The sequence below is a fragment of the Pinus tabuliformis genome, chromosome 2_1 (genome assembly GCF_031772625.1).
Source record: "Pinus tabuliformis cultivar Carrire ecotype Pingquan chromosome 2_1, CPIR1, whole genome shotgun sequence".
NCBI lineage: Eukaryota > Viridiplantae > Streptophyta > Pinopsida > Pinales > Pinaceae > Pinus > Pinus tabuliformis.
In genome coordinates, this window is record NC_142299.1 from 584179175 (window position 1) to 584205207 (window position 26033).

At 40.2% G+C, this 26033-nt stretch overlaps 1 protein-coding gene across 1 annotated transcript in view; it reads left to right on the plus strand.

Annotated features, from left to right (window-relative positions):
- LOC149201820 (SIN-like family protein) overlaps positions 1 to 26033 on the plus strand; it is a 193872-nt gene that overhangs the window by 9792 nt on the left and 158047 nt on the right. Inside the window, exons 2-3 of the mRNA XM_089403024.1 lie at positions 12003 to 12071; positions 12331 to 12438. Of these exons, the coding sequence (XP_089259150.1) occupies positions 12003 to 12071; positions 12331 to 12438 (177 nt within the window). The remainder of the gene's footprint in view (positions 1 to 12002; positions 12072 to 12330; positions 12439 to 26033) is intronic.

Consider the following 26033-nt stretch of genomic DNA (forward strand, 5'->3'; position numbering starts at 1 on the left):
TCTTTGAATATTCCTGATCTGTTGCATAACTCCTTTAGGAGCAGGAAGAGCTGACAACATGAAAATGGGTATGGCCTGCAGGACAGCCTTTGTAAGCACAAGACGCCCTGCCAAATTCAAAGACCTGCAAGTCCATTTCCTGATCTTGTCCTGAAGTTTGTTAATTACCAGCTCCCACACTCCCTTGCTCAAAGGTTTGTTCGTAAGAGGCATTCCAAGGTACTTAGAAGGTAACTGATCCCTTTGAAACCCGAGAATTCTAGTGAGGTTCCTTTGAATAGCAATGTCAGTGTTAAAAAAGAAAACCTTTGATTTGTCAAGGCTTACCTTTGTACCAGCGGCCATAGCAAAGTCGTTCAAGATTTGTTTGAAAGCTTTGGCTTCCTTGACCGTGGGAATACCCTGCAGCATAGTGTCATCCACAAATTGTTGATGAGTCGAAGCAGCACCATCTATGGTAAGTTTCAGTCCCTGGATTCTTCCTTCAACATTTTCCATTTTGATCGCTCTGCCTAGCCCTTCCATCATGAGCACAAAGAGGAAGGGGGAGAGTGGATCTCCTTGTCTGAGACCCCTAGAAGGCATAAAGGTTCTAGAGGGCGAGCCATTAAGCAGGATTGAAAAACTAGCCGTGGATACAAGGGCCATAACCCATCTAATCTAGTTGTGGTCGAAACCATAAGCTCTTAGCACTGCCTTGATGTAAGACCAGCTTAGCTTATCATAAGCTTTCGCTAGGTTGAGCTGTATGATCATACTAGCTTGCTTATTGCTCTTAAGAGAGTGTACTACCTCATGAGCTTGTATGATGTTATTGAGAAACTGTCTTCCTTCCACATAATCAGTTTGTTTCTTTGAGACAAGAGCTGAAAGAAGGGGCTTGAGTCTGTTAGCGATCACTTTGGAAATAATTTTGTACACCAGATTACATAAAGCTATGGGTCTGAATCTGTCCGGTGTCATAGCTTTTTCCTGCTTTGGAATCAAAGCTATGAAAGAGGCATTGAGAGCCTTCAAAACCGTTTTGGATCTTCTTGAGTCTTCCACAACATCAAGGATGTCTTGTTTGACTTTTTTCCAACATGCTTTGGAGAAGTCCACATTGAACCCATCCGAGCCAGGAGCTTTCCCATTTTGCATCTCATTGATAACTTCACTGACCTCATCTTCAGACCCTGGCTTGTTAAGATTGTGATTGCCTTCCCTGGTTACAAGCTTGGGAATGTGCTTTGTGAAATTGTTAATGAACCGTGATCTGTTGAAGAGAGGCTCCTCTGCTATGCTAAGGAAGTGTTGAACTAGGACATATTCCATTTCTTTGTGGGAGACGAGCTCTTTCCCTTGAACATCTCTAAGTTTTGAAATTCTGTTATGTGACCTGTGATACAAAGTTGATTTATGAAAAAACTTCGTGTTTCTTTCCCCTTCTCTAATCCATTGCACCCTCGATTTCTGTCTCTAGAAAATCTCCTCTTGCATGCACCTATCTTCCCATCCCTTCTGAAGAGAATCGACTTGAGTTTTCCTTTCCTCGATAAAACCATCTGTGATGAGGATCTGATTAATTCCCTGGAGTTTCTGTTCAACTTCTCTTTTGGCTTAAAAAATATTACCAAACTCTTTTTTGTTCCAATCTTTAAGTCTAGATTTGATGTGTTTAAGTCTTTGTTGTAGCACGAACATTTTAGTGCTTTGAACGGGCATATCTTCCATCCACCATTTGTCAATATTGCTGGTGAAGTCAGGGTGAGAGAGCCAGACATTTTCAAACCTAAAAGGTCTGTTCCTCGGTGTACCCATAAAAGTGGCTTCAAGCTGGACACACTAGTGGTCCGAGCCTCCAAAGGGAAGGATTAAAGTTGACATGTCAAGGGCTGTGAGAAGGAAGTCCTCTGAGATTATGAATCTATCTAGTTCGGAGGCAACTTGAGAAGCCCCTCCCCTCTTATTGTTCCAGGTGAAAGTGCCATTTATTGTTTTAGTATCCACTAGTCCCATGTTATTTATGAAGTTCTAGAGGGAAATGGAGTCCCTGCCGAGTATTCTGGTGCCCCCTTTTTTCTCTGTAAGAGATTTGATCATATTGAAATCCCCTGCCAGAATCCAGGGCATATCAGGATATCTCTCTCTCAGCTCCTCAAGGGAGGTGAGAAGCTTGAGTTTGTCTTCTAGTTTTTGAGGACCATAGATGTTTGTAATCATGTAGATCTCCTTATCACCCAAAGGTTGAATCACCAACGATAGATAGTTCTTGGATGCTTCAGCATCCAGGATTCCAAGTTTCTGGGGATCCCAAAGCGTAAGAATCCCCCCTGCCGAGTTATCTGCCTTAACCTCTAGATACTCATACTTGATTAACCATTTGCTATGTATTTCTCTGATCTTGTCCATCGAACACTTTGTTTCTTGAATAAAAACCATATCTGGTTTTTCTTCTTTTATTCTATTGCTAAGATTTCTTTGTTTCCTTTTACTTCCTAGACCCCTAATGTTCTAGGTTGTAAGCTTCATTAAGAAAGGTTTGTAAAGGAGTAACTGGTGAGATATCTCATCTTACCTGAGTTAATCATGAGTTTCCCACATTCGGTCAGCAACTCATTCTGTCTTTTTCTTCCTCTTTTCCTACCCGGGTTCTTGGAAGAGTGCCTCGGTGTTTCCTCCATTGTTTTCATCCCTCTATTCTCCTGACTGTCATGGTTTCTTTTGACTCCATAACCCTTCGGTTGTGATCTCCAGAGGAAGAGTTGTTGAACATTGCTCTTTTGGCAGGGATTCAACCCCTTTGGTAATTCCCTGCTCCAGAAACTTTTCTAGATCTAAATTCTCCCTCTCTAGAATCTCCTGCAGTTCATGGTCCTCCATTCCTGCCTCACTTGGGGTCATCTCATGGTCCCTACTGAGCTCCATAATGCTCGGTAGATCATCCTTTTGCTGGCTGTTCTTTGGTATATCCTCCATGCTAGCATCCCTTTCCTTCTCAGTGGGATTAGTCTCCGATTCCTGGTTTGCCCCGTTGTTTCCAACTTCTTCTTCTAAGATCTTGAAACTATTGTGGCTCGGTTGCCCGTCCTCGTTGATTTTCTTTTGGTACCGCTTTCCTCCTTTCCCTTTACCCCCCACCTTAGTGAAACCCTCGGGATCTTTGCCTGTGGTGGTTTTCGTGTTGCTCTCCAGTTTGTTTGATGGGCAGTCTCTGTATAGGTGCCCGTGTTCATGGCACTTACGACACCTAAATGGGACATGTTCATAGTCCACCGCTTGCACCCATTCTTCGTCATACACTTCTAAATGATCTCGTTCGGAAGTGCCCCAGATAAGTCCATTTCCACACAAATCCGAGCAAAGGAAGTGTGGTTGCCTCTTAAAGTCGCATCTGATATCTTTATAAAATGCCCTAGCTTGTTGCCGATAGCCTTTAGACACTCTGGCAGCCAATAATCTAAAAGAAGGGAGTAAAATCTTATCCATACCAGTACCGAAGTGAACGTTTCTCGTTCTAGGACAAAATTCATCACCCATGGTCGCATGTAAAGTCCTACAGTAGTGTAAAAATAGGGTCCTCCCTCGAACACTCTGTCTTTATCCTCTAAGCTTGTGAACACTACCGTAAAGAATCCCTTGGACCCAAGGTGAAGGTTTATTTCACCCTTTGGTTTCCAGTGGTTCCTTATCCATGTGTGCATAACCCTCTCCGTCGACCAAATCCCCATAAATTTGCATATAACCGCGTGTTTCGCCATGTGATATCTGTGCACTGTAGAGTTGGGTCCTTTAAAACTACCCGAGGAATAATGGTCGACTTGAGTTTACAGACCCCTGTTGCACTCATAGGTGCAGCTTTCTGACTGCTACCCCCTGTCCTCTTCTCCCTGCTATCTTCCTCGTGATTCTCTTCCTGTCCGTGAGGTCTGATATTTCTTGTGTTAATATCCTCCATTGTCACCTCTGTTGGTTTCTTGAAGCGATGCTGACCAGCGCCCTTGCTTCTGTTCGTAGCTACTTGATTGTAGGAGGGAGCAGAACTCCCTTCTCTGTGTCCCGCCATGGTTACCAACGGCTAAACCCTAACTCAAACCCTAGTTCAGATTGCAGAGCCACCCAGTCAAAAAACCCTCGTGCATTCCCAACGCCAACGCCCGTCACCTCGAATTCCACAAATAACGATAAATTCACTACTGGAATCTTCACAAATTAAATATAGGAAGTGAGGAAATAATGCGCACACAAGATAGATGACAATAATATTTTTGGGCAAATGTCCTTGGAAAAACTGCAATGTGGGGAAAACCAATGCAACAGATGAGGGCTTATATTATTAGAATTCTTCAACAATTTGAGAGTATAATGATCTGCTTGCCTGTCAATGACAATGCTCTGGCAAATAATAATTTCCACTGGCAAAAAAATCTGGAGATACAAACATCTCCTTTGCAAATTGATCTGACCACTTTCAACAAACTTGCACTCCTTCCTGACACTCACGCTGCTGCCCAGAAATGCGCACTGCCTGCTCTGGAAAATTTGCACATTCTCCGACAAAATATTCTTGCAAGTAAAACTGCCTCCATTTGCCTCCTGAAGCTTCTTGCACCTACTTCGACAATTTTTCTGACAACTGGAAATGGAATTACTACTCCAACTGTGCGCACTGGGTAAACTGGCTAACTCTCACTAGCTGAATCAACCTCCTGTTTTGCAGATGAATCAACCTTCTTTCTTGTCACTCAAACACTTGAAAGTCTGTGGAAATCCTTTTTGGAAATCTCCTCCTAAATCTCTGTTGAAACCTTTGCTGTCGGTGTCTCCCTCTACTTCAACTGTGCCCTTGCTATATGTGCAACTCGCTGGGTCGAATTGCTCAAGTGTGTATCTCCAACCCCAATGATTTGCTCTTATAATATCTCGTTGAGCAAACAACGACCATGATCTAATCACAATCGATGGCTAAGATCATCTTGACTTCATCAAATCACTTTTTTTCTTCAGAAATCTCTAGAGAAAAATCGATTTACCCCAATTAATATTGATTAATTAAGCTATTTCCCTAAGTTAGACTTAGGAAAATTTAATGAATTGCTTAATTAAATCTAATCAAGGCCTTTTCTCGTGAAACCAATTCTGGGTATTGGAGGAAATGTGCTCTCTAGCCTCATAGACACCATAGAGACTAGAACACCTGTCTAAGCTACACAAACTAACAAGTTGAAGCCTTAGTGTTGAGTTAGGTTTTTTCTAGGCCTAAGATTACCTAGGGTTGATGATGTTAGCCCTAGGGGGAGGGGCTTCCAACCATGCAAATTGCCAGAATTTGATGTTTTAAAGCTCAACAAGGTAGAACATCCTCCATCCAGCTCAACACCTCATGTTGTAGTTGAATTTGGCTTCGAATCGTAACCCTATAATCTTGCCTTAAGGGCCAAAATTTTAGGGCCACAGTTTTTAGGGTCCACAAATTTAGGGGTCGAATTTTTAGGACCAAAAAATTCAAGGCAGAAATTTCAGGGCAACAATTTTAGGGGCTTGAAATTTTAGGAGAAAAAGAAAAATAAGAGATTTTTGAAGTTTTGGATTTTTGACCGTCTATGTCGAAGTCAGTGCCTACTACTTACTTGGGTGATGGACATTGGAGTCTAAGGGAAAATTACTATGGAAATATCAAATCCTTGAAAGGAGTAAGGGGAAACCCTAAGTTTCCACTTTTAAAACCCTAACTATCACTTTATGAGGGGATAAAATCAAGAAAAAATCTCTCTAGAAGATTCTCAAGGGATGTTCAAGATTTTTAATTAAAGCATGCAACATTTCACCAAAAATTTCATATAAATATATGCATTTAGACAAGGAATATAGAAACCCTAGCAAAAATACATTGCATATAATAACCATAAAAGATATTCAACAATAAAAGTACTCACAAGATATCACTGAACAATCCATCTTTATCCCAAAATGACATCTCCACAACAAGGACTAATCTCCAATAGCAAAAATCCACAAAGATCACATCTCCACAAGAGTAGCAAACTACAAGAGTTAGGCCGAAATATCTAAGAGGGCTAAAATAGTCCACAAGTGGTGTGAAATGAGATGTGAGGTGACCTTTTATTTATATGAGGTCTACCTCACCTAATTTTAGCCTAAGAAAGTCCCTAAACAAGTTTGACAATGAGTAAACATAAAATAATCTTTGGTTACAAAACAACCCACAAGCTCAATGTAAAATTATGCCACAAAAGACCCACATGTGTGAGCCATAAGCCTCTAAATGATAACCTGATGCCCTTTTTGGGCTCCAGATGCTATGTAATGATAAGGTTGAAAGTGTGTCCATGTGTCATGATCATCCATCGTTTGAGGAGTATCACACAAATACAACCTCAAAGTAGCTTTAGGGGCCCAAATCCAGTTGTGTTGTCACCACCTCATCTCCTTGGGTCTCCAATGGTCAACGCAATGCCTCCTCTCTCCAACGTTAAGGCTCCATCAGGTGCAACAAGTGCTTCCTAGTCATCTCATGGAAGACCATCCTCATCTGGGATCTGAATCATGCCCTGCTTAGTGTTAAGGCCAACCTGGGGGCATGCTGGGTCCAATGGTGCAATCATCATGAATCCTCTGTGTTTGGGCCAAAGAAGATCAATGTCCTAGGTCTTGTGGGTGCTCTAGGATGTGCATCATTTGCTCAAGTCATCATTATACTGAATGCTTTGATGTAAGTTAGAAACGCTACATCATCAACCTCTTTGAAAGGCATGTGCTACTATGGACCACCTGACTAAATCAACTTCAACTCCAGTGAAAGCAACCATTCATTAGAGATCATATAAGCATCTAAGTGGACCAAACTTGCATGTTAAGGGCATACTAATATTTCATTCTCAGATCACCTTTCGGTATCTAATTAGACCAAGTCTCGTAAAGGTGTTCCCTACCTTGATAGAGGTGGCTAATGGTCAACCCTATTAGGTGCTTCCAACCCCTAAGGGGAGGTGGCATTTTCAATGTCAACCCTTCAATCAATAGGTGTTAGTGTAATGAGTTGCAATTGAGGCTAAAAGGCCCCATGGCCAAGTGCCATGGTCAAGGGGACCAACTAATGGGGATCCACATCCTGAGTGTATAGATGTAATGGACAGAGAAAAATCGTGGAGGCATGAGTTACCCTGCTTAGCCTGCTTTGTCCACCCATTTAGTGCGCCTTTTATTTCTTTTTGATAATGCTTTTATTTTTTGTGCATAGCTCAAGGGTTAAAGCTGGCTCTTTATGATATAGCATTTGATTTTACCCCTTAATATGAGGCAATTTATCTATCATCCTAGTTGCAATATACAAGCGTTCCTTTTGATGAAGGGGAGCATCAAGTGCTCGGGAATCAGGTGATGGTTAATGCGGAGGGTAGAGCTCATGGTAGACTTTTTCCCATGTGCTAATTTATGTCTTTTCCATCTTTTGCATTTTGATTTTCTTTTTTTCTTTTATTGTGGCCATAATATGCTTTTCCATTCTTTTAGTTGCATCAATTCCAGGGCAATGTTTCTTGGTTCTATTGAAGTGGGTGACAAATCCCAATGAACCAATGACAAGTTAGACCCAAAGAATGGAGGTGGTATATAAGGGGTTTGTAATGTGAGATGCAAAGTGTTAAGTATGGTGGAGGGGAAAATGAACATGTTATTTTAATCCGAGTTTTCAAAGTAGTGCCCCTCCTATAACCCTAAGGCCTCAAGGGAGGTCCCACTGGACTAGGGTTAAAGATTAAACCTCTGGTAAGGTGAGAGGATAGATTTACAGTCAATATTGATCAATCTTTTAAATCACCCCTTTATCCATACTAAATGGCCAAAACAAATAAGTATAAGCACCTATTTGCAAATAGCACCCACCTTCAACCAAGTGGAAATGCCAGACGGTGAGAGGTGTGTGGCTTATGCATATGGCAGAGGCACATGGCATATCATCATTGAGAAGTGAATATCAAGGGTTGCTTGTTGGTTGGTTGTGCAATATAGTAGAAAAGCTTTCCGCTAGGGGGTTACCCATTTTGGTGGGTAACATCTCTCTCCAACCCCCGGACATGAGCTCACTGTAGAGCACGTGATCCACATGCTCGAATGGGGAGGTCACGAGAACTCCAACAATCTGTGGGCTTGCAGACTTGTTACCCGCACACTCAAATCAACTTGTTTGGAAGCATGTGCACTGGGTGTTGGTTATCACCCTAGTTTTATATGATATAATAAAATCCATATAGAAAATAAAATCTAACTATCTAGGAGAGACACACCTCCCCACCCCCCCACAAGAGAGACACATTTTGTCACCAGAAAAACATCCCCCTGTGTTTCTCAAAAAAGGGGATGTGTGGAAATGTTTCCCCATTAGTCTCCCCGTCACGAGAGCGAGGAAGCATGTTCCCCACCCTCGGGGACGTGTCCCCATGGAAAATTGTGATGAAGTGAGATAATTCATGCACCATCTCTATACATATATAGAAACCATAGCAAAAATACATTGCATACATTAACCATAAAAGATATTCAACAATAAAAGTCCTCACAACATATCAATGAACAATCCATCTTTATCCCAAAATGACATCTCCACAACAAGGACTAATCTCCAATAGCAAAAATCCACAAAGATCACATCTTCACAAGAGTAGCAAACTACAAGAGCTAGGCCGAAATATCTAAGAGGGCTAAAATAGTCCACAAGTGGTGTGAAATGAGATGTGAGGTGAACTTTTATTTATATGAGGTCTGCCTCACCTAATTTTAGCCTAAGAAGTCCCTAAACAAGTTTGACAATGAGTAAACATAAAATAATTTTTGGTCACAAAACAACCCACAAGCTCAATGTAAAATTATGCCACAAAAGACCCACATGTGTGAGCCATAAACCTCTAAATGATGACCTGATGCCCTTTTTGGGCTCCAGATACTATGTAATGATAAGGTTGAAAGTGTGTCCATGTGTCATGATCATCCATCATTTGAGGAGTATCCCACAAATACAAACTCAAAGTAGCTTCAGGGGTCCCAAATCCAGTTGTGTTGTCACCACCTCACCTCCATGGGTCTCCAATGGTCAAGGCAATGCCTCCTCTCTCCAACGTTAAGGCTCCATCAGGTGCACCAAGTGCTTCCTCGTCATCTCATGGAAGACCATCCTCATTTGGGCTCTGAATCATGCCCTGCTTAGTGTTAAGGCCAACCTGGGGGCATGTTGGGTCCAGTGGTGCAATCATCAGGAATCCTCTGTGTTGGGCCAAAGAAGATCAATGTCCTAGGTCTTGTAGGTGCTTTGGGACATGCATCATCTACTTAAGTCATCATTATACCGAATGCTTTGATGTCAGTTGGAAACGCTGCATCATCAACCTCTCTGAAAGGCATGTGCTACTATGGACCACCTGACTAAACCAACTTAAACTCCAGTGAAAGCAACCATTCATTAGAGACTAAGATCATATAAGCATCTAAGTGGACCAAACTTGCATGTTAAGGGCATATTAATATTTCATTCTTGGAACACCTTTCGATATCTAACTAGACCAAGTTTCGTAAAGGTGTTCCCTACCTTGATAGAGGTGGCTAATGGTCAACCCTATTAGGTGCTTCCAACCCCCAAGGGGAGGTGGCATTTTCAAGGTCAACTCTTCAATCAATAGGTGTTAGTGTAATGAGTTGCAATTGAGGGTAAAAGGCCTCATGGCCAAGTGCCATGGTCAAGGGGACCAACTAATGGGGATCCACATCCTGAGAGTATAGATGTAATGGACAGAGCAAATCGTGGAGGCATGAGTTACCCTGCTTATTCTGCTTTGTCCGCCCATTTAGTGCGCCTTTTACTTCTTTTTGATAATGCTTTTATTTTTTGTTCATAGCTCAAGGGTTAAAGCTGGCTCTTTATGATATAGCATTTGATTTTACCCTTTAATATGAGGCAATTTATCTATCATCCTGGTTGCGACATACAAGGGTTCCTTTTGATGAAGGGGAGCATCAAGTGCTTGGGAATCGGGTGATGGCTAATGCAGAGGGTAGAGCTCATGATAGGCTTTTTCCCATGTGCTAATTTATGTCTTTTCCATCTTTTGCATTTCGATTTTCTTTTTTTCTTTTATTGTGGCCATAATATGCTTTTCCATTCTTTCAGCTGCATCAATTCCAGGGCAATGTTTCTTGGTTCTATTGAAGTGGGTGACAAATCCCAATGAACCAAATGACAAGTTAGACCCAAAGAATGGAGGTGGTAAATAAGGGGTTTGTAATGTGAGATGCAAAGTGTTAAGTATGGTTGAGGGGAAAATGCACATGTTATTTTAATCCGAGTTTTCCAAGTAGTGCCCCTCCTATAACCCTAAGGCCTCAAGGGAGGTCCCACTGGACTATGGTTAAAGATTAAACCTCTAGTAAGGTGAGAGGATAGATTTACAGTCAAGATTGATCAATCTTTTAAATCACCCCTTTATCCATACTAAATGGCCAAAACAAATAAGTATAAGCACCTAATTGCAAAATGATCAAAGTACCTTTGAATAGCACCCACCTTCAACCAAGTGGAAATGCCGGACGGTGAGAGGTATGTGGCTGATGCATATGGCAGAGGCACATGGCATATCATCATTGAGAAGTGAATATCAAGAGTTACTTGTTGGTTGGCTGTGCAATATAGTAGAAAAGCTTTCTGCTAGGGGGTTATCCATGATTCCATTTTGGTGGGTAACATCTCGCTCCAACCCCTGGACATGAGCTCACTGTAGAGCACGTGATCCACATGCTCGAATGGGGAGTTCATGAGAACTCCAACAATCTGTGGGCTTGCAGACTTGTTACCCGCACACTCAAATCAACTTGTTTGGAAGCATGTGCATTGGGTGTTGGTTATCACCCTAGTTTTATATGATATAATAAAATCCGTATAGAAAATAAAATCTAACTATCTAGGAGAGATGCACCCCCCCACCGCCCCACAAGAGAGACGCATTTTGTCACCAGAAAAACATCCCCCTGTGTTCCCCAAAATAGGGGATGTGTGGAAACGTTTCCCCATTAGTCTCCCCGTCCCGGGAGTGTGGGGGAGCGAGGAAGCATGTCCCCCACCCTGTGGGACGCGTCCCCATGGAAAATTGTGATGAAGTGAGATAATTCATGCACCATCTCAAGCAAAATAGGTGGTGTATATGTCACCACCCATTAAAATACTGTCGTGGTGAAAACCACAAGTTTACCTCTCATGCAATATGTGAGGTAACAGATACCTAACACTATGAAAGGCTGGGGAGTCTGTGTTTTCCTCCTCAACATAGAGAGTTCCACACTGGTGTCAGTGGTCAAGTCACTGTTTCCTTTCTGGTGAGAATCTGGATCTGAGTGGTCAGTATGCTGCTTTTCAGTAAAACCACCAAACAGGCATGACTTGGCAGTTCTTACAGTATCTGGTTTATATTCCAGGCATGTAGTAGGAGCTTGTGATCAGAGGAAATCTAATTTACTTATGATATTATAGACATTCAAAATGGTACTATTTTAACATTAGTGTAATCGAAAATCTGTTCCCTTCAGTAAAATGATGAGTTGAGATGTGGAAATGTTGCTATTAGACAATGTGGGAAAACGCTAGAGTTTTTGTGCTGGGTCACCTGATCAACATATTTTTTCTTCTGTTTGCTCTCTCCATAATGTGTATACTTATGAAGTGTTTTCAGAATCATCCACCAATTGGTTCTGCTTTACAATTAAAGGGGTTGCTTTGGTATTTATTATATACCTCTCATTTATGAGTGTAAGCTTTTTATTGTTGCGTTGCCTTTTACAGGAGGCAGGAAATTTGAATTTTTTTGACATTCTTGAAAAGTTTTGTGGTATATTTTTTTAGAATTCCTTTTATTTGGTTTTATTGTTTTTAGTTTTATCCTTAATTTTTTTTTGTTATGCATATTGGTATATTCTGTGTGGTGCTTCGGAATTTGAGACCATTTGAAAATTTGCTTTTACAGGTTTATCTTTTACAGTATCCACTGCGCCCTTACTGGCGGCCATATGGACTGGAAGAAAGGTGTCAGGAGGTGTGATTTGTAATACTTTTGCCTCACAAGAATTACTGGAATGTTCTTTTTCTGTGAACTAAAACATTTATTGACACATCCATAATAGAAAAATTGGCTGCCCTTTATTTTCCGATGGTACACTGTTGATCTTGGGAACTGTACCAAGTATTATTTTTTCTCAAAAGTTTACAGGGCGCTCACATATGAATTTTTATTGGATTTTTCTTTAAGAAGTATGTTGGTGTAATACAGTTTATCTAAACATTTGTCTTTGCAGGTCAGAGTCAAACCTAAGCAGTCTAGACTTGAAGTTGATCTAGTTATAGACAATGATGGAGAAAATTATGATGACAGTGTAAAAGAACATTTGAAAATCACAAAGCAGGTTGGGTTTGTTTCACGCTGTTCCTCTTTATTCCTGTTTATATTTAACGTTATGTTCAAAATGTTCTTCCTTGTAAAACTTATTGCAGCTCTTTTAAATTTTTCCGTAGGATGCATCATCAAATTTCTTTTACACAAGAGGCAAGGCTTTTTATTCATGAGTTACTTTTTGGTTGAAGAAGATGCATATTTGCCTCTAGCAAACAAAATCCTACTCTGTGCAGAAGTCTGTAGTTTTCTTATTTTATTAATTATGTTCTATGAAATGGTTCATGATTTCAGTCTAATCTTATGATCCCATTCAAAATTTGAATTGCCACTATGGGGTTGACAGGTTCACCAGTTTTCTTTTGTTGTGTAAGTGATGTCTATCTGAAATGTAAATATTATTTGCTCTATTGTTTCCCTTTCTGATTTTATAAGCTTTAAATATCTATGAAATCCACAGGCAAATTAATTGCAGGTAGATTAAATTTTAATGACAAAAATAAACTAGAAAACATAAGTTACAAATATAAAATCAAATTTCCTATCAGTATTCAGTTTCAGCCTTAAGGAATATGTAATTGAATATCACCATAGAGCTACTGTTAGGAAGTATTTAGTTGTGTCTACATGTGTATACATACCTGTCATATTACAAACTATGCACATTGATAAGAAGTATGTGGGTCTTGATCCATTCTTGGTATCCTTAGTGATTAATAATCTTATATTGCACAATTGCGTGCTTGATTCAAGGGCATTAACGAATGTCATGCCATTGAAAGTGATGCATCAATTGGGGATAGAGATTACTAGGCTGTACAAGAATGTATGTGGATTTGATTTGAAGTTGATTTTTGTCTATGGTCTTATCAAAGATGTAAAGGTCTCTCTGGCAGCTAACAAGGACATTTTTGTATTAATGGATATTGTTGTCGTTGATGTGCATGATTGCACTACTCTTGTTTGTAGATGATGTGGTCCTTTGAGATTTCAACCTTAAGGGTCCAGAACAACAACTTTATGGCCTCGACAATTTTTGTGATTGTAAATAGTTTGTGGTGAAACTTAGCAAAACTAAGTTTATGATATTTAACAAAGAGTTTGTTGTTGGACATCAACTTCTTTTTGAAAGGGGCAAGGTAGAGAGTTGAGACCACTATAACATATACTTACTTGGAGGCCCTTTAGCACAAGCCCTGCTTCCCAACCTTGACTCAGCAAGGGGTATGCATCCCTTTTTGTGCTTGAGCACTAGTGTTTCCATATGCATTTCAAGGATGTTCCCTTGAACATACACCTTTTGGACAGGATCATCAAACTTATTGTACTCCATGGTACCATAGTGGGACCTACTATGTTGCTTGTTGATCGAACCCTTCTAGAGAGACCAATTTATCATGCTCCAATATTTTGTACATTGCAAATAGAGTATTTTGCAAGCCATTGTCCAAGTTGAGTTTGGTGCCCATCCCTTGCGCCTTGAGAACATTTTACGTTTTCTTAACTTCTTCATATGATATAGACATCGGGGGATTTAGCTACAAGATGGGGGAGATACCCTGATTTAGCCCTTTGTTCTTCATAGGGGATTACCTTTATATGTCCCTTGTGGTATAGCTAGTGGTGTTTCGTAGAGGTTTCTTGACTTATTTGGTCCATTGACATATCCATCAAGAATATATATCGTTTTAGGTATTATTTGGACACCTTTAGCCATGTCCTCTCTCCAAGAGAGGAGATTTACCAGGCAGTTAGGGAAGAAATCTACTAACAATATGTTTAGGTCACCTATATTTCCGTCCATGCTCTTGGCCCCATGGCTTTCTATCATGAGCATCTTTTGTAGCTGAAGGATGTCCTTATTGTCCATCCTAACTATACTCAATGCCATTGGTTACATGGTCTTCAGATTTTGTTTGACTAGTTGAGGGTTTGCTCTCTCCAATTATGTGTTGAGTTTTCTCACCAAACTTTGTAGAGGGAGAGAATTTCTTAGTTGTGCCAATTGCATAGGATTCTAAGTGAGGATGACTTCACCTTTAGGTGTCTCATATATTATGAGACATGAGGTAGATATTGGTTTCTATACTGTGATTTTGAAGGATTCTCAGCTACCTTCTTGCATTATATAGATTACAAGTGTTCATCTTTCTACATACAAGAGGCGATCACTCATATATGATCGACCTGATGGGATTGTGCATATCCTGTCCCACTCGGTTGATTAGTTCATGCTTCCACCCTATCTTTGAGAATGGAGACAAGGTACTAAGGGTTGTATAGGTTCTCCAACCATGGATGTGAATAATCCTAGATTGGTGAGACAATGCACATCCTCTCGTTCTATTGGTAGACAATCAACTTCTATGAGATTATAGAGGCATAATTGCTTCTAGCATGTAACAACCTCTTGTAGAAATTTTGAGGAATCATTGTTCATTGCAAATTCAAAAAGTTAACCTCACCTCAAACTTGAGGTTTCTCGAATCTATTTTGTTATGTATATAAAAATAAATATTATTCATAAACATATATGCATAAAATATATAACTTTGGGTTTTTAATTATTAAAAGGTGCATCACATAAAGGCATAGCATTATGTGAAAGGTCACATTGAGGCCTATAAATACCAAGGCCACTCATCATTGTCTATCATCATCTTTGATATTGCATATTCAATACAATATTTTAATCTATATGGATTCTTTTATGCTATCCTATTTATTTTGGATATTCAGTTTATAAACCAAGTTCCAAGATGTTTGTTTCATATTCAAGAAATGAACATTGTTCACTTCATTGGTATTAGAGCTCTGTTTCTGAATTTAGCCTGCGGCCACATCTTTTTCTAGACCTTCTTTATTCAAATTTTAAGACTTTGTCTAATTTTTCTCTTTGACTACAAATTGACCTTTGGCCATTTTAAATTGAATTTTGTTGAAGAAGAAAAGCAAAAGAAAGAAAAAGAATAAGGAAATCTACTGGAGAAAGTATTTTTCTGCCAAATACCAATTTGATGCCACATAAAAACACAGTTATAAATGTAGGAAGAAAATTATGAAGGCATTACTGTAAATTTTACAAAGAGCATTGAAATTAGTAAAGAAGTGTTATAAAAGGACTATTGCCATTGATTAGTATCACAACCTAGAATTTGTGAAACTGTTCTATAATGTGTTTAAATAGAGCAATTGGTCAAATAATTCCTCTTCATTGTGAAACGAGATATATCTTAAACTCTTAGCTAATGCTCTGGCAGCTTCATTCAATGTCACATGGTTCGGGTTCGAGTCCGAGTTCGACAATGATTAGGTTTGGTTTGAGTTCAAATTTTTTGTTGAGGTTCGGATGAGGTTCACCATTAGGTCGTCTATATATATATATAAAATGAATTATAGGGTAAAATAGTAAATAGTAAATACTAAAAAGTCAACATTAGTAAACATCAAAAATGCTATCACGGACATGGAAACTGCAAGGATAAATTACAAGCTTGAGTTTTGACGTGAAGTTATGAGTTTTGATCTATGGACTTGGTCAATGGCTATGAGATTCGCCGAACCTCAATTTTTTTTCAAGGTTTTCCAAAATTCAAACCTCAAGGTTAAAGTTCGACGAACCTTGTGACATAGGCTTCATTCACCTCACATTGTTGTATTCTTCTAGTAATTGCAGCAAGAATTACAGAAAGAAAAGCCAAGTCGTGATGGTTGGTGAAATCAAGTTATGGGGTTAATGTCCAAGCCAAACCAACCCAAAGTTGCGACCATACATACATAAGGTTTTTTTAAGTGTTATTTAAGATTAATCAAATCCTTTATCAAAGAAATATTCATACACCTTTGGATTAGTTGAATGGAGTTATTTTTTTTTCTAGAAAAAAAAAGCATAATTTCTATTAATGAAAATAAAAATTACATTCTATAGATGCATGATGTGCGTATGCAATCTTAAGTCGTAAAAGGTTCGATACATAGATCAATATATGGGGCACACTGTGAAAATTCCTAGACTGGAATCCCTACTGCAGCAAACAAATGTTACTTCTCCTACTTGTTAATCCATTCAAGTTATTAACGGTTTTCTACTATAAATATTGAAGTAAATACATTGCAGCCTTCACTCTTTAATTACTATATGTGGAAACAAGAAACTGAGCAAGAAAGAAGTACACAACACATCTACACAGTTGTCTTTGGACAAATGTCCCTGGAAAAACCCAATGCGGGAAAACTGATGCAGCAACTAAGGGTTTTATTATTAAGCAATAGTAAGTTCTGAATACAATCTTTGGATGCCCTGCTGGCTATCCAATATAGAGAATATCACTAACAGAGAGATACGTGAGATTACCTCACAATATCACTGGAGATCCTGATTGATCTAGACACTGAATGAACAACCCTTGGCTGCCTCTGCGCTGTCACTGCATCAGCCCAACGTCACACTGTGTGGAGTCTGCATCACTCCTCCCGGCTAATCAATTTTCCTTTGAGATTATGACTTCTGCTCTCTCGGTCTCACACGTCGGCTTCCAGCTACAAAAATCGATCCCTTAAGCAAATTTCAGATCTCCTCAAGGCTCTGCGCTCCCTACACTGCCTTTGTGTGGCCCTGCGTCAGCCTCTTCTGGATTTGCGTTGCCTCTCCCGGATCTCTCTCTGCATCCTTTGCTGAGTATTCCTGGATCAGGAGAAATCTCCAACCAAAACTATCCCTGCCCTCGCTGCAAAATCTCACTTCGAATTTCCCACCGACAGTTGCTCTGCTTCAAGAATTCAATCTTCTGAACTCTACTCGATGTGTTCTCCAAGTGCCCATCGATGTCCTTCTTATAATCCTCCAGTTGAGAACCAAAGACCCAGATTAGATTCTAATCAATGGCTTAGATCATTTAGACTCGATCTTGTCTTTTTCTAGAACTTTCACCCACAGTTTAGATTAATACCCATTAATTATTTTAATTTCCTAAGTTTAGACTTAGGAAACCATTAAAACTAATTGATTATTTTAATAAAACTGTCTCCGGGTGGAATTTCCCAAAATGATTTTTGTGTATTGGAGAATGCATGTCTCTAAGCCTCCCTGCAAATTTTGAGACTTAGAGCACATCCGGTGCTACCAGAAACCAACACTCCCACTTAGTGAGGAATGTGCTCCAACAATGCACCTTGTTGAAGCATCACTCTGTTCTGTAACATCTTCTTTTGCGCTACTCATGTTTGACATCATGTTCACCAACTACTGCGCAAATGCTGCATCTGTATTTCTACTGACCCTGCCACTGTCAATACTGCATCCGTACTGCAACTCCCTCTCAATTCTGCATCAGTGTTACTGCTGGCACTGCCATTGCCAACACTACATCTGCGCTGCAATATTCTCCAATTGCTGTTGCTACTGCATTAGCAACGGAAAAACATCCCAAATTACTGAACTGGTGTTCAGTATGATGCATCTCGTTGTTGGAGTTTTGACTGTTGATAGTCTCTATGCTGACCCTTTGAAGCCTCTGCGCTGCTGTTGACTCTGCTCTGTGCCAATTGCAGTCATGGCAGACTCCTCCTCCTCGATCTTCGCGGGTGAAACCTTCGGATCATGCTTCGTAGCCTTTAGATCGTGCTTCTCATCTTTGTCCTTCTTTTTGAGAGGACACTGTGTTGTGTAGTGACTGAATTCACCACACCTGAAGCATTTGATCTTTGAAATGTCCTTCTTCTTCTTTCGTTGCTCTTGCTGCCCCTTGGATACGAGGGCTGCATTATAATCCTCCTCCTTGGGCTTCGACCCACTGCTGCTGCTTCTGTCAAGTTTACAGTTGACCAAGTCTCTCCTTAGCTCCTCTTGCTTAAGAGCTGCCCACATTCCTTCCCAGTCCGACAAGTTCTCCCTGCCCAGGATGCTCTGGACAAATACCTGCCACTCCTCTGAAACTGAGTTGAGGGCCAGTCTTACCATCTCGGAAGACTGAGGTGTAGACCCCACAACTGCTAGCTCATCTTGGGTCTCTTGAATCTTAGTAAGGAACGAATCAATGCGTTCCCCCTTCTGCATCTACAAAGATCTCATCTTTTGCTCCAAGTACATCTTCCCTTGCTTGGAAGATCCCTGATATAGCGTCGAAAAAGCATCCCACATCTCCTTGGCAGTGTCTCTGCTAGCGATGTGACAAACTACATGATTCTTCACTCCGTCGAGGATCATTCTCTTTGTCTTCGCCATTTCTCCGTTGTACTTCTTGAGTGGATCTGGATTCGCGGGCTTAGCTACCACGCTGTCGATGTAAATCTTGAGAAAACGCTCATCCAGAATGCACGACATCCTTGCCTTCCAGATCACGTAGTTGGATGCTCCATCCAACCTATCATGATCTCTCAATCCATTGGTTGCCATCTCTGCCAATTGAAAAAGTCAAATGACCTCCTCTCTCATGCTGCTTCTCAACAAATGAGAATTCGAATTCCCTGGCTAGGAATTCTCTGAGGAAGAAACTCCCTCAAGTGCCTCTTCTTTTTTCTAACGTCTTTCTACGCAACAATTTCCAACAAAAATCTGCGTCACACTAGGAACCCCTCTTCGCTGAAGCTTTTGCTGCGCTACTCCCTCTGTCGCTAACAAATCTTGATCTGGAAATCTTACCTCTCTGTTGACTCACTTAGAGAGAGATTGACCACGAAAATTGCTGCCTTTGCAGGAATTTCAAACTCCCTTCCTCCTTTAGGGATGGGCTATTTTGACACTGCTCTCTTGTTTCACCTGCAGCTCTAATACCATGTGAAAATTCCTTGACCGGAATTCGTACTACAACAAATTGATGTCACTTCTCCTAATTGTTAATCCATTCAAGTTATTTACGGTGTTCTATTGTAAATATTGAAGTAAATACATTGCAACATTCACTCTTTAATTATTATATACGGAAACAAGAAACTGAGCGAGAAAGAAGTACACAACACATCTACACAGTTGTTTTTGGACAAATGTCCCCGAAAAAACTCATTGCGGGAACACTGTTGCAACAACTGAGGGTTTTATTATTAAGCAGTAGTAATTTTTGAACACAATCTCTGGATGCCCTGTTGGTTATCCAATACAAGGAAGATCAATGACAGAGAGATAAGTGAGATTACCTCACACTATCATTGGAGATCTTGACTAATCCAGCCACTGAATGAACAACCCCTGACTGCCTCTGTGCAGTCATTGCGTCAATCTAGCGTCACACTGTTTGGAGTTTGTGTCACTCCTCCCAGTTGATCGATTTGCCTATGAGATTATGACTTTTTCTCTCTTGGTCTCACACCTCGACTTCCAGCAACAGAAATCGGTCCCTCTAGTAAATTTCGGATCTCCTCAAGGCTCTGCGCTGCCTTTACGTCAGCCTACATTGCCTCTGTGTGGCCTTGCGTCAGCCTCTTCTGGCTCTGCGCTAACTCTCCCAGATCTCTCACTGCGTCCTCTGCTGAGTATTCCCGGGTCAAGAGAAATCTCCAATTGGAACTATCCATGCCCTTCACTGCCAAAGCTCACTTCGAATTTCTCACTGGCAGCTGCTCTGCTTCAGGAATTTGATCTTCTGAACTCTACTCGACGTGTTCTCCAAGTGCCAATCGATGTCCTTCTTATAATCCTCTAGTTGAGAACCAAAGACCCAGATTAGATTCTAATTAATGACTGAGATCATTTGGACTCGATCTCGTCCTTTTCTAGAAGTTTCACCCACAATTTAGATTAATACCCATTAATTCTTTTAATTTCCTAAGTTAAGACTTAGGGACCCATTCAAAATAATTAATTATTTTAATAAAATTGTCTCCAGGTGGAATTTCCCAAAATGATTTTTTGGTATTGGAGAATGCATGTGTCTAAGCCTCCTTGCATGAGACTTAGAGCACATCTGATGCTACCAGAAATCAACACTCCCTCTTAGCGAGGAATGTGCTCTAGCAATGCAACCTGCTTAAGCATCACTCTGTTCTGTAACATCTTCTTCTACGCTGCTGATGTTTGACATCATGTCCACCAACTACTGCGCAACTGTTGCTGACCCTGCCACTGTCAAAACTGCATCAGTATTGCAACTCCCTCTCAATTTTGCATCCGTGCTGCTGCTGGTACTGCCACTACCAACCATTGTTTTAAAAACCGGCCGTTTCGAAACCGAAACGACCGAGTTGAAGCAGTTGGGAGTGACCCGGCCTTGGAAACGGTCCGGTTGGCCGAGTCACCCATGACTCGGCCAACCCGGCCGTTTCCGATATGACTCGGCCGAGTCACAATAGGACGGCCCTCCACACGTAAACAACATTAAAAAATTGATTTTTTTGGGATTTTTAAATTGTTTAATGTTTGTTTTGGATCTCAAACTGTTATACCAATATGCTAAATGATTTTTGGGGTCCATTTCCCCCTCCCAAACCCTATTTAACACACCCAAGTGCTCTCATTCACTCACAGCAGTCTTATGCATTTGAGTGAGAGTCTTCTTTGAGAGTTAGTGAGCAGTTCTTGAGCTTGTTTTGGAGCAGCAGTGAGGAGTCTTGGAGGAGCATTGTAGCTGGAGTGAGGAGCTTCTTGGGCAACCATTTGGAGCAGCATTGAGGAGCTGATTCTTGGAGCAAGCTTGAGGAGGCAGTTTGTGCCTGGAGGTATTTTTTTCCACCTCTATAAATCTGTTTTTGCTTAGTAAATTTTAGGTGCATATCTAGAAAGCTTAGAGAGTGTTTTTTGTCAAGTAAATGAACATTGAATCAATGTTTTTTTTTTTTTTTATTCATTTTCAGATTGTTTTCCTAGTCAAAAAATGGCACCTAGGGCAAGAGATCCTGCTTGGGCATATGTTGAAATGGTTGATAGTCAAATGCATTGCAAATTTTGCCATAGGAAAATTAAGGAAGGTCCTGGGGGCATTCATAGGCTGAAACAACACTTGGCAGGGATTAGAGGCCAAATTACCCCATGTACCTCACCAGAAATTGGGGAGATTAGAAAGAATTTGTTGGCCAGCTTTGAGAAATTTAAAGAAGAGAAGGCTAGGCAAAAAGACATACAGGCTGAAATTGGGAGGAAGAGGGAGATACAGAAAATGATGGCTACCAACCCCCACTATGATTTTGAGGGTTCTTCCTCTATCCCTCAAACTGAGGCATCCAACCCTTTCCGATATGTTCCTCCCTCTATTGGTTCTATTCAAGATAAGGGAAAGGGTAGAACGAATTTGAAAAAGGGTGATGTGACTATCAAAAGTTATTTCACTCCCTCCTCTCCATCAGATGCACATGGTCCTGAAGTTAGTAAAGGTCAAATTCAACCCACTTTAGATGACCATTGGAAGAAAGAATTGAGGGAGACTGCTTGTGAGTACATAGCTCGATGGTGGTATGATGCTGATATCCCCTTTAATGCTGCTCGTTCACCATATTATGAGCCTATGTTTGATGCCATACATGCTGCTGGAAAAGGCTTCAAAGGCCCTACTATGCATGAGCTAAGGGGGTTTCGTTTGCAGAAAGAAATTCAATCCATTAATGAGTATTTGCAAGAGTTCAAGGACTCATGGGCAAGAACAGGGTGTACCATCATGTCAGATGGATGGACTGATCAAAGAAACCGTACCATCATAAACTTTCTTGTCTTCTGCCCACAGGGAACCATGTTTTTAAAATCAGTTGATGCATTTGATAAGGTAAAAGATGGCCACTTGTTGTTTCAGCTATTGGATCAGGTTGTTGAGGAGGTGGGGGTGGCTAATGTTGTTCAAATCATCACAGATAATGCCTCTAACTATGTTCTTGCTGGTAAACTGTTAGAGGAAAAACACATGACCATCTTTTGGACCCCATGCGCTGCACATTGCATAGACCTCATGCTTGAGGATATTGGAAAATTAGATTGGGTCAAAAACACTGTAGATCATGCCAAAAGCATAACAAAATTTATCTACAATCATACACTGGTTTTGAGTCTCATGAGGAAACACACTGGAGGCAAGGATATTATTAGGCCTGCCATCACTAGATTTGCTACACATTTTTTGACATTGCAATCTATGCTTTCCCAACATAGAAACTTGCAAAAGATGTTTTCCAGTGATGAATGGAATCAAAGCAATTGGTCTAACAAACCAGAAGGCAAAGAATTGAAAAGGAAAGTCCATGAAGAAACTTTTTGGAGAAAGGCAGCAGAGATTGTGAAGCTTGCTGAGCCACTAGTTAAGGTGTTGCGGTTGGTGGATGGGGAAAGGTTGGCTATGGGCTTCATTTATGAGGCTATGGATCAAGCAAAGGAGCAAATAAAGACCGCATACAAGGATAGAGTGACAAAGTATGGGCCCATTTGGGCAATCATTGATGAAAGATGGAACAATCAACTCCATCGCCCTATACATGCAGCTGGGTATTTTTTGAACCCACGGTATCATTATAAAGCTAAGGAGTCAGGAGGTTTGAGGGGGGAGGTCAGAGATGGACTGATTGATTGCATTGATCGCATGATCCCATTGGAGTCTGATCAGTTGGAGATACATCGACAGGTCACAACCTTCAGCAATGCATCAGGTACCTTTGGGAAGAACCTAGCAAAGATTGCAAGAGAAGCAGATGAGCCAGGTAAACAAAAATTTCAATTTTCAATTTCTTAATGGTTTTACTTTTTTTATTAAAGTTTGTTAAATCATTTATAATTTGAAAGTTAGATATAATTTGTAATTTTGTTGAGCTTCAACTAACTCATAATTCATTACACTCCTATGTTTTTTGCAGCACAATGGTGGGAGGCCTTTGGTGGCCATTGCCATGAATTGCAAAGGTTTGCAATTCGTATTTTGAGTCAAACTTGCAGTGCATCTGGGTGTGAGCGCAATTGGTCTGTCTTTGAGAGGATTCACACAAAGAAGAGAAACCGTTTGGATCAAAAATGGTTGAATGATCTAGTTTATGTCCAATACAACCTTCGGCTCAGACGAAACCATTTGCTGAACAAAAGACCTGATTCAGATCCCATTGTGTTGGAAGACATTGATCCAACATTAGATTGGGTAGTGGAGAGTCGTCCACCAGAGTTTGATCCTGATGAGGATCTTGATGTAGATATAGATATGGAGACATCAGTTGAACTTGAACATGTTGTTCAACTTCAGCCTGTTCAGTTGAATGCATATCCCAATCCACCAGCCTTAGTCTCATAGCCAGCAAGGACTCTAGTTGTAGGTGCTTCCTCTGCTCAGCCACGACAGAAGCGCCTGCGCAGCCGCATATCTACTCTATCTCAGCTTGCATCTGCTGCACAGCCTGCTAGTGGTACTGGTACCACTTCTACAGTTGCAGTTGGAGACGATGATGATGAGGAGGAGCCATGGGGCCCCTTGTCTGACTCTGATGATGATGATCCAGAGATTGGTCGAGATGATCTTGGCTCCTCTGGCAGTAGCTACTAGCCAGTAGTAGTGTAGCTGCTCGCAGTGCTGCAATAGTACTAGTATTGGAGTCTGGTCACCATCACAGTTTAATTTTGTTGTAGAGGCCATTTCTAGCCTCCTTGGTTATTTGTATTTTGTTTTGAGTCTTTGATCATGTATGACAGTTGACTATGTATTGCCATTGGGTTACCATTTTGATATAATGGATTGATTCATGAGCCTACTTTGATCATATGTTGTCTTCCATCTATATTATAATAATGTGTGTTTGGATTCTGGAAACATGAATGAAAATCTTTAAAATTATGTTTAAAATATTTAAAATTATGTCTTTTAATAAAAAAAATAAATCTTTAATGTATTTTTTACAACGACCAAGTCATTGAAATCGAGCCGGCCGAGTCATTACCGTTTCGGAGTCGGAGTCGGAGTCGATCCTCGGCCGAGTAGGAGTCGGAGTCGGAGTTTTAAAACATTGCTACCAACACTTCATCTGCATTGCAATCTTCTCGGCCTGCTGTTGCTACTACATCAGCAATGGAAAAACATCCCAAATTATTGAACTCGTTGCTGGAGTTCAGACTATTGCTAGTCTCTACGCTGACCCTCTGAAGCCTCTGCGCTGCTACTGACTCTGCTCTGTGCCAATTGCATTGCTGCTGACTCTGCTTTGTGCCAATTGCACTGCGGCCAACTGTTATGAATATAATTCATAACAATTAGAGAAATAAAATAAATATAAATATTAAAATATTAAAGTATTATTTAGTAAATAAATTAATTATTACAATCAGTTAATTAACAAATAATTAGTTAAAATGAAGAGACATTAGTCCCAAGGGACATGTCTCTCTGTTCAGGCGTGGCCAGTCAACTCCTATTTAAGGAGCACCGCCTCAGCCTTGTAAACATCATTCATTTTTTATCAATATATATATATATATATATATATATATATATATTACATTCAGAATTCTATCTGGTGTTTTGTTTACAGTTTACAGCAATTTAGTCATTTTATTGCTAACAGTGATCTCAGAGCCATGGCACATGATATAATCATGTGGGCCTTGTTGAAATTTGGTATTGGAGGACAGGTGGTTCCCTTAGGCTTTGATCTTTGGCCTAGGGAAAAGTGTCCAAAAGAATTTAATTTTTCTCCTAAAGTGACTTTATAATTTTATAAAGTTAAATCTAATTTAAAAGTGACTTTAAGTGATAAAGTTACTAAGTCTAATTTTAAAATAAATGAAAAATTAGAAAGGAAAAGTGACTTTGGAAATAAATGACTAAGTGGGTCTTTATTAAAGTGGGGTGAATTAAAAAATAGAAAGTGAGATTTAAATGAGCATTTAATCTCAACCATTGATCTAAATCTATTTCAGCCATTGGATTTAGAGATCACCCAAAAGTCACTTGGATCACCCAAAAGTCACTTGGAGTTATATTAAAGGAGGAAAAGGAGGAAAAGGTCATTCATTCTTTCATGAGCAGATTGGGAGAAGGAGAGCAAGAGAGCAAGAGAGATTTCTGAGCAGGGAGGAGAAGGAGACAACAACTTGGCACACATTCCAAGGCAGCAGTTGAGCAGATTTGTATAGCTAATTCAGCACATAGTGAAAGACAGATTTTTGCACAAAAATCAAGGAGCAGTTTGCTGATTTTTCTGCACACAAAACAGAGGCCGTACAACATTTATTGCTGTCCTGTTTGCTGTAATTTCCAGATTGCTGTGAGGCACGGGAAATGAGATAAGTTGTAAATTTGCTTGCTGATTTTTTGCTCAATAATTCTCACTGTAAAAGGGCAATTTTCAGAAATAAAGAAGAGCTCTCAAACTGGTTTTCCCCAAGAGTTGTAGGGGGTTTTTCCAGGGTCAAGTTGACCGAAAATATCAGTGTTTTAATGTGTTTTAATGGCTGTTTTTGATTGCTGATTTTTAATTCTGCAATTTCCAGCATTCTGAAAAATTTCTAGAATTTGTGTTTTCAGCAATATTTATTTTTTTCAGTCTGTTAAATGTATGGTTATGGGAATGAGCATTTAACTACATGGGAGAAATAAGGAGAAACTGAAAACTGGGGTGGGAAAACAGAAATTTTTACATGGTATCAGAGCTTGAGTGCTGAAGGGCAGTTTGGGACAACAAAAGGAAAAATTACAGTCGCTGATTTTTCACTCAGAAAATTCC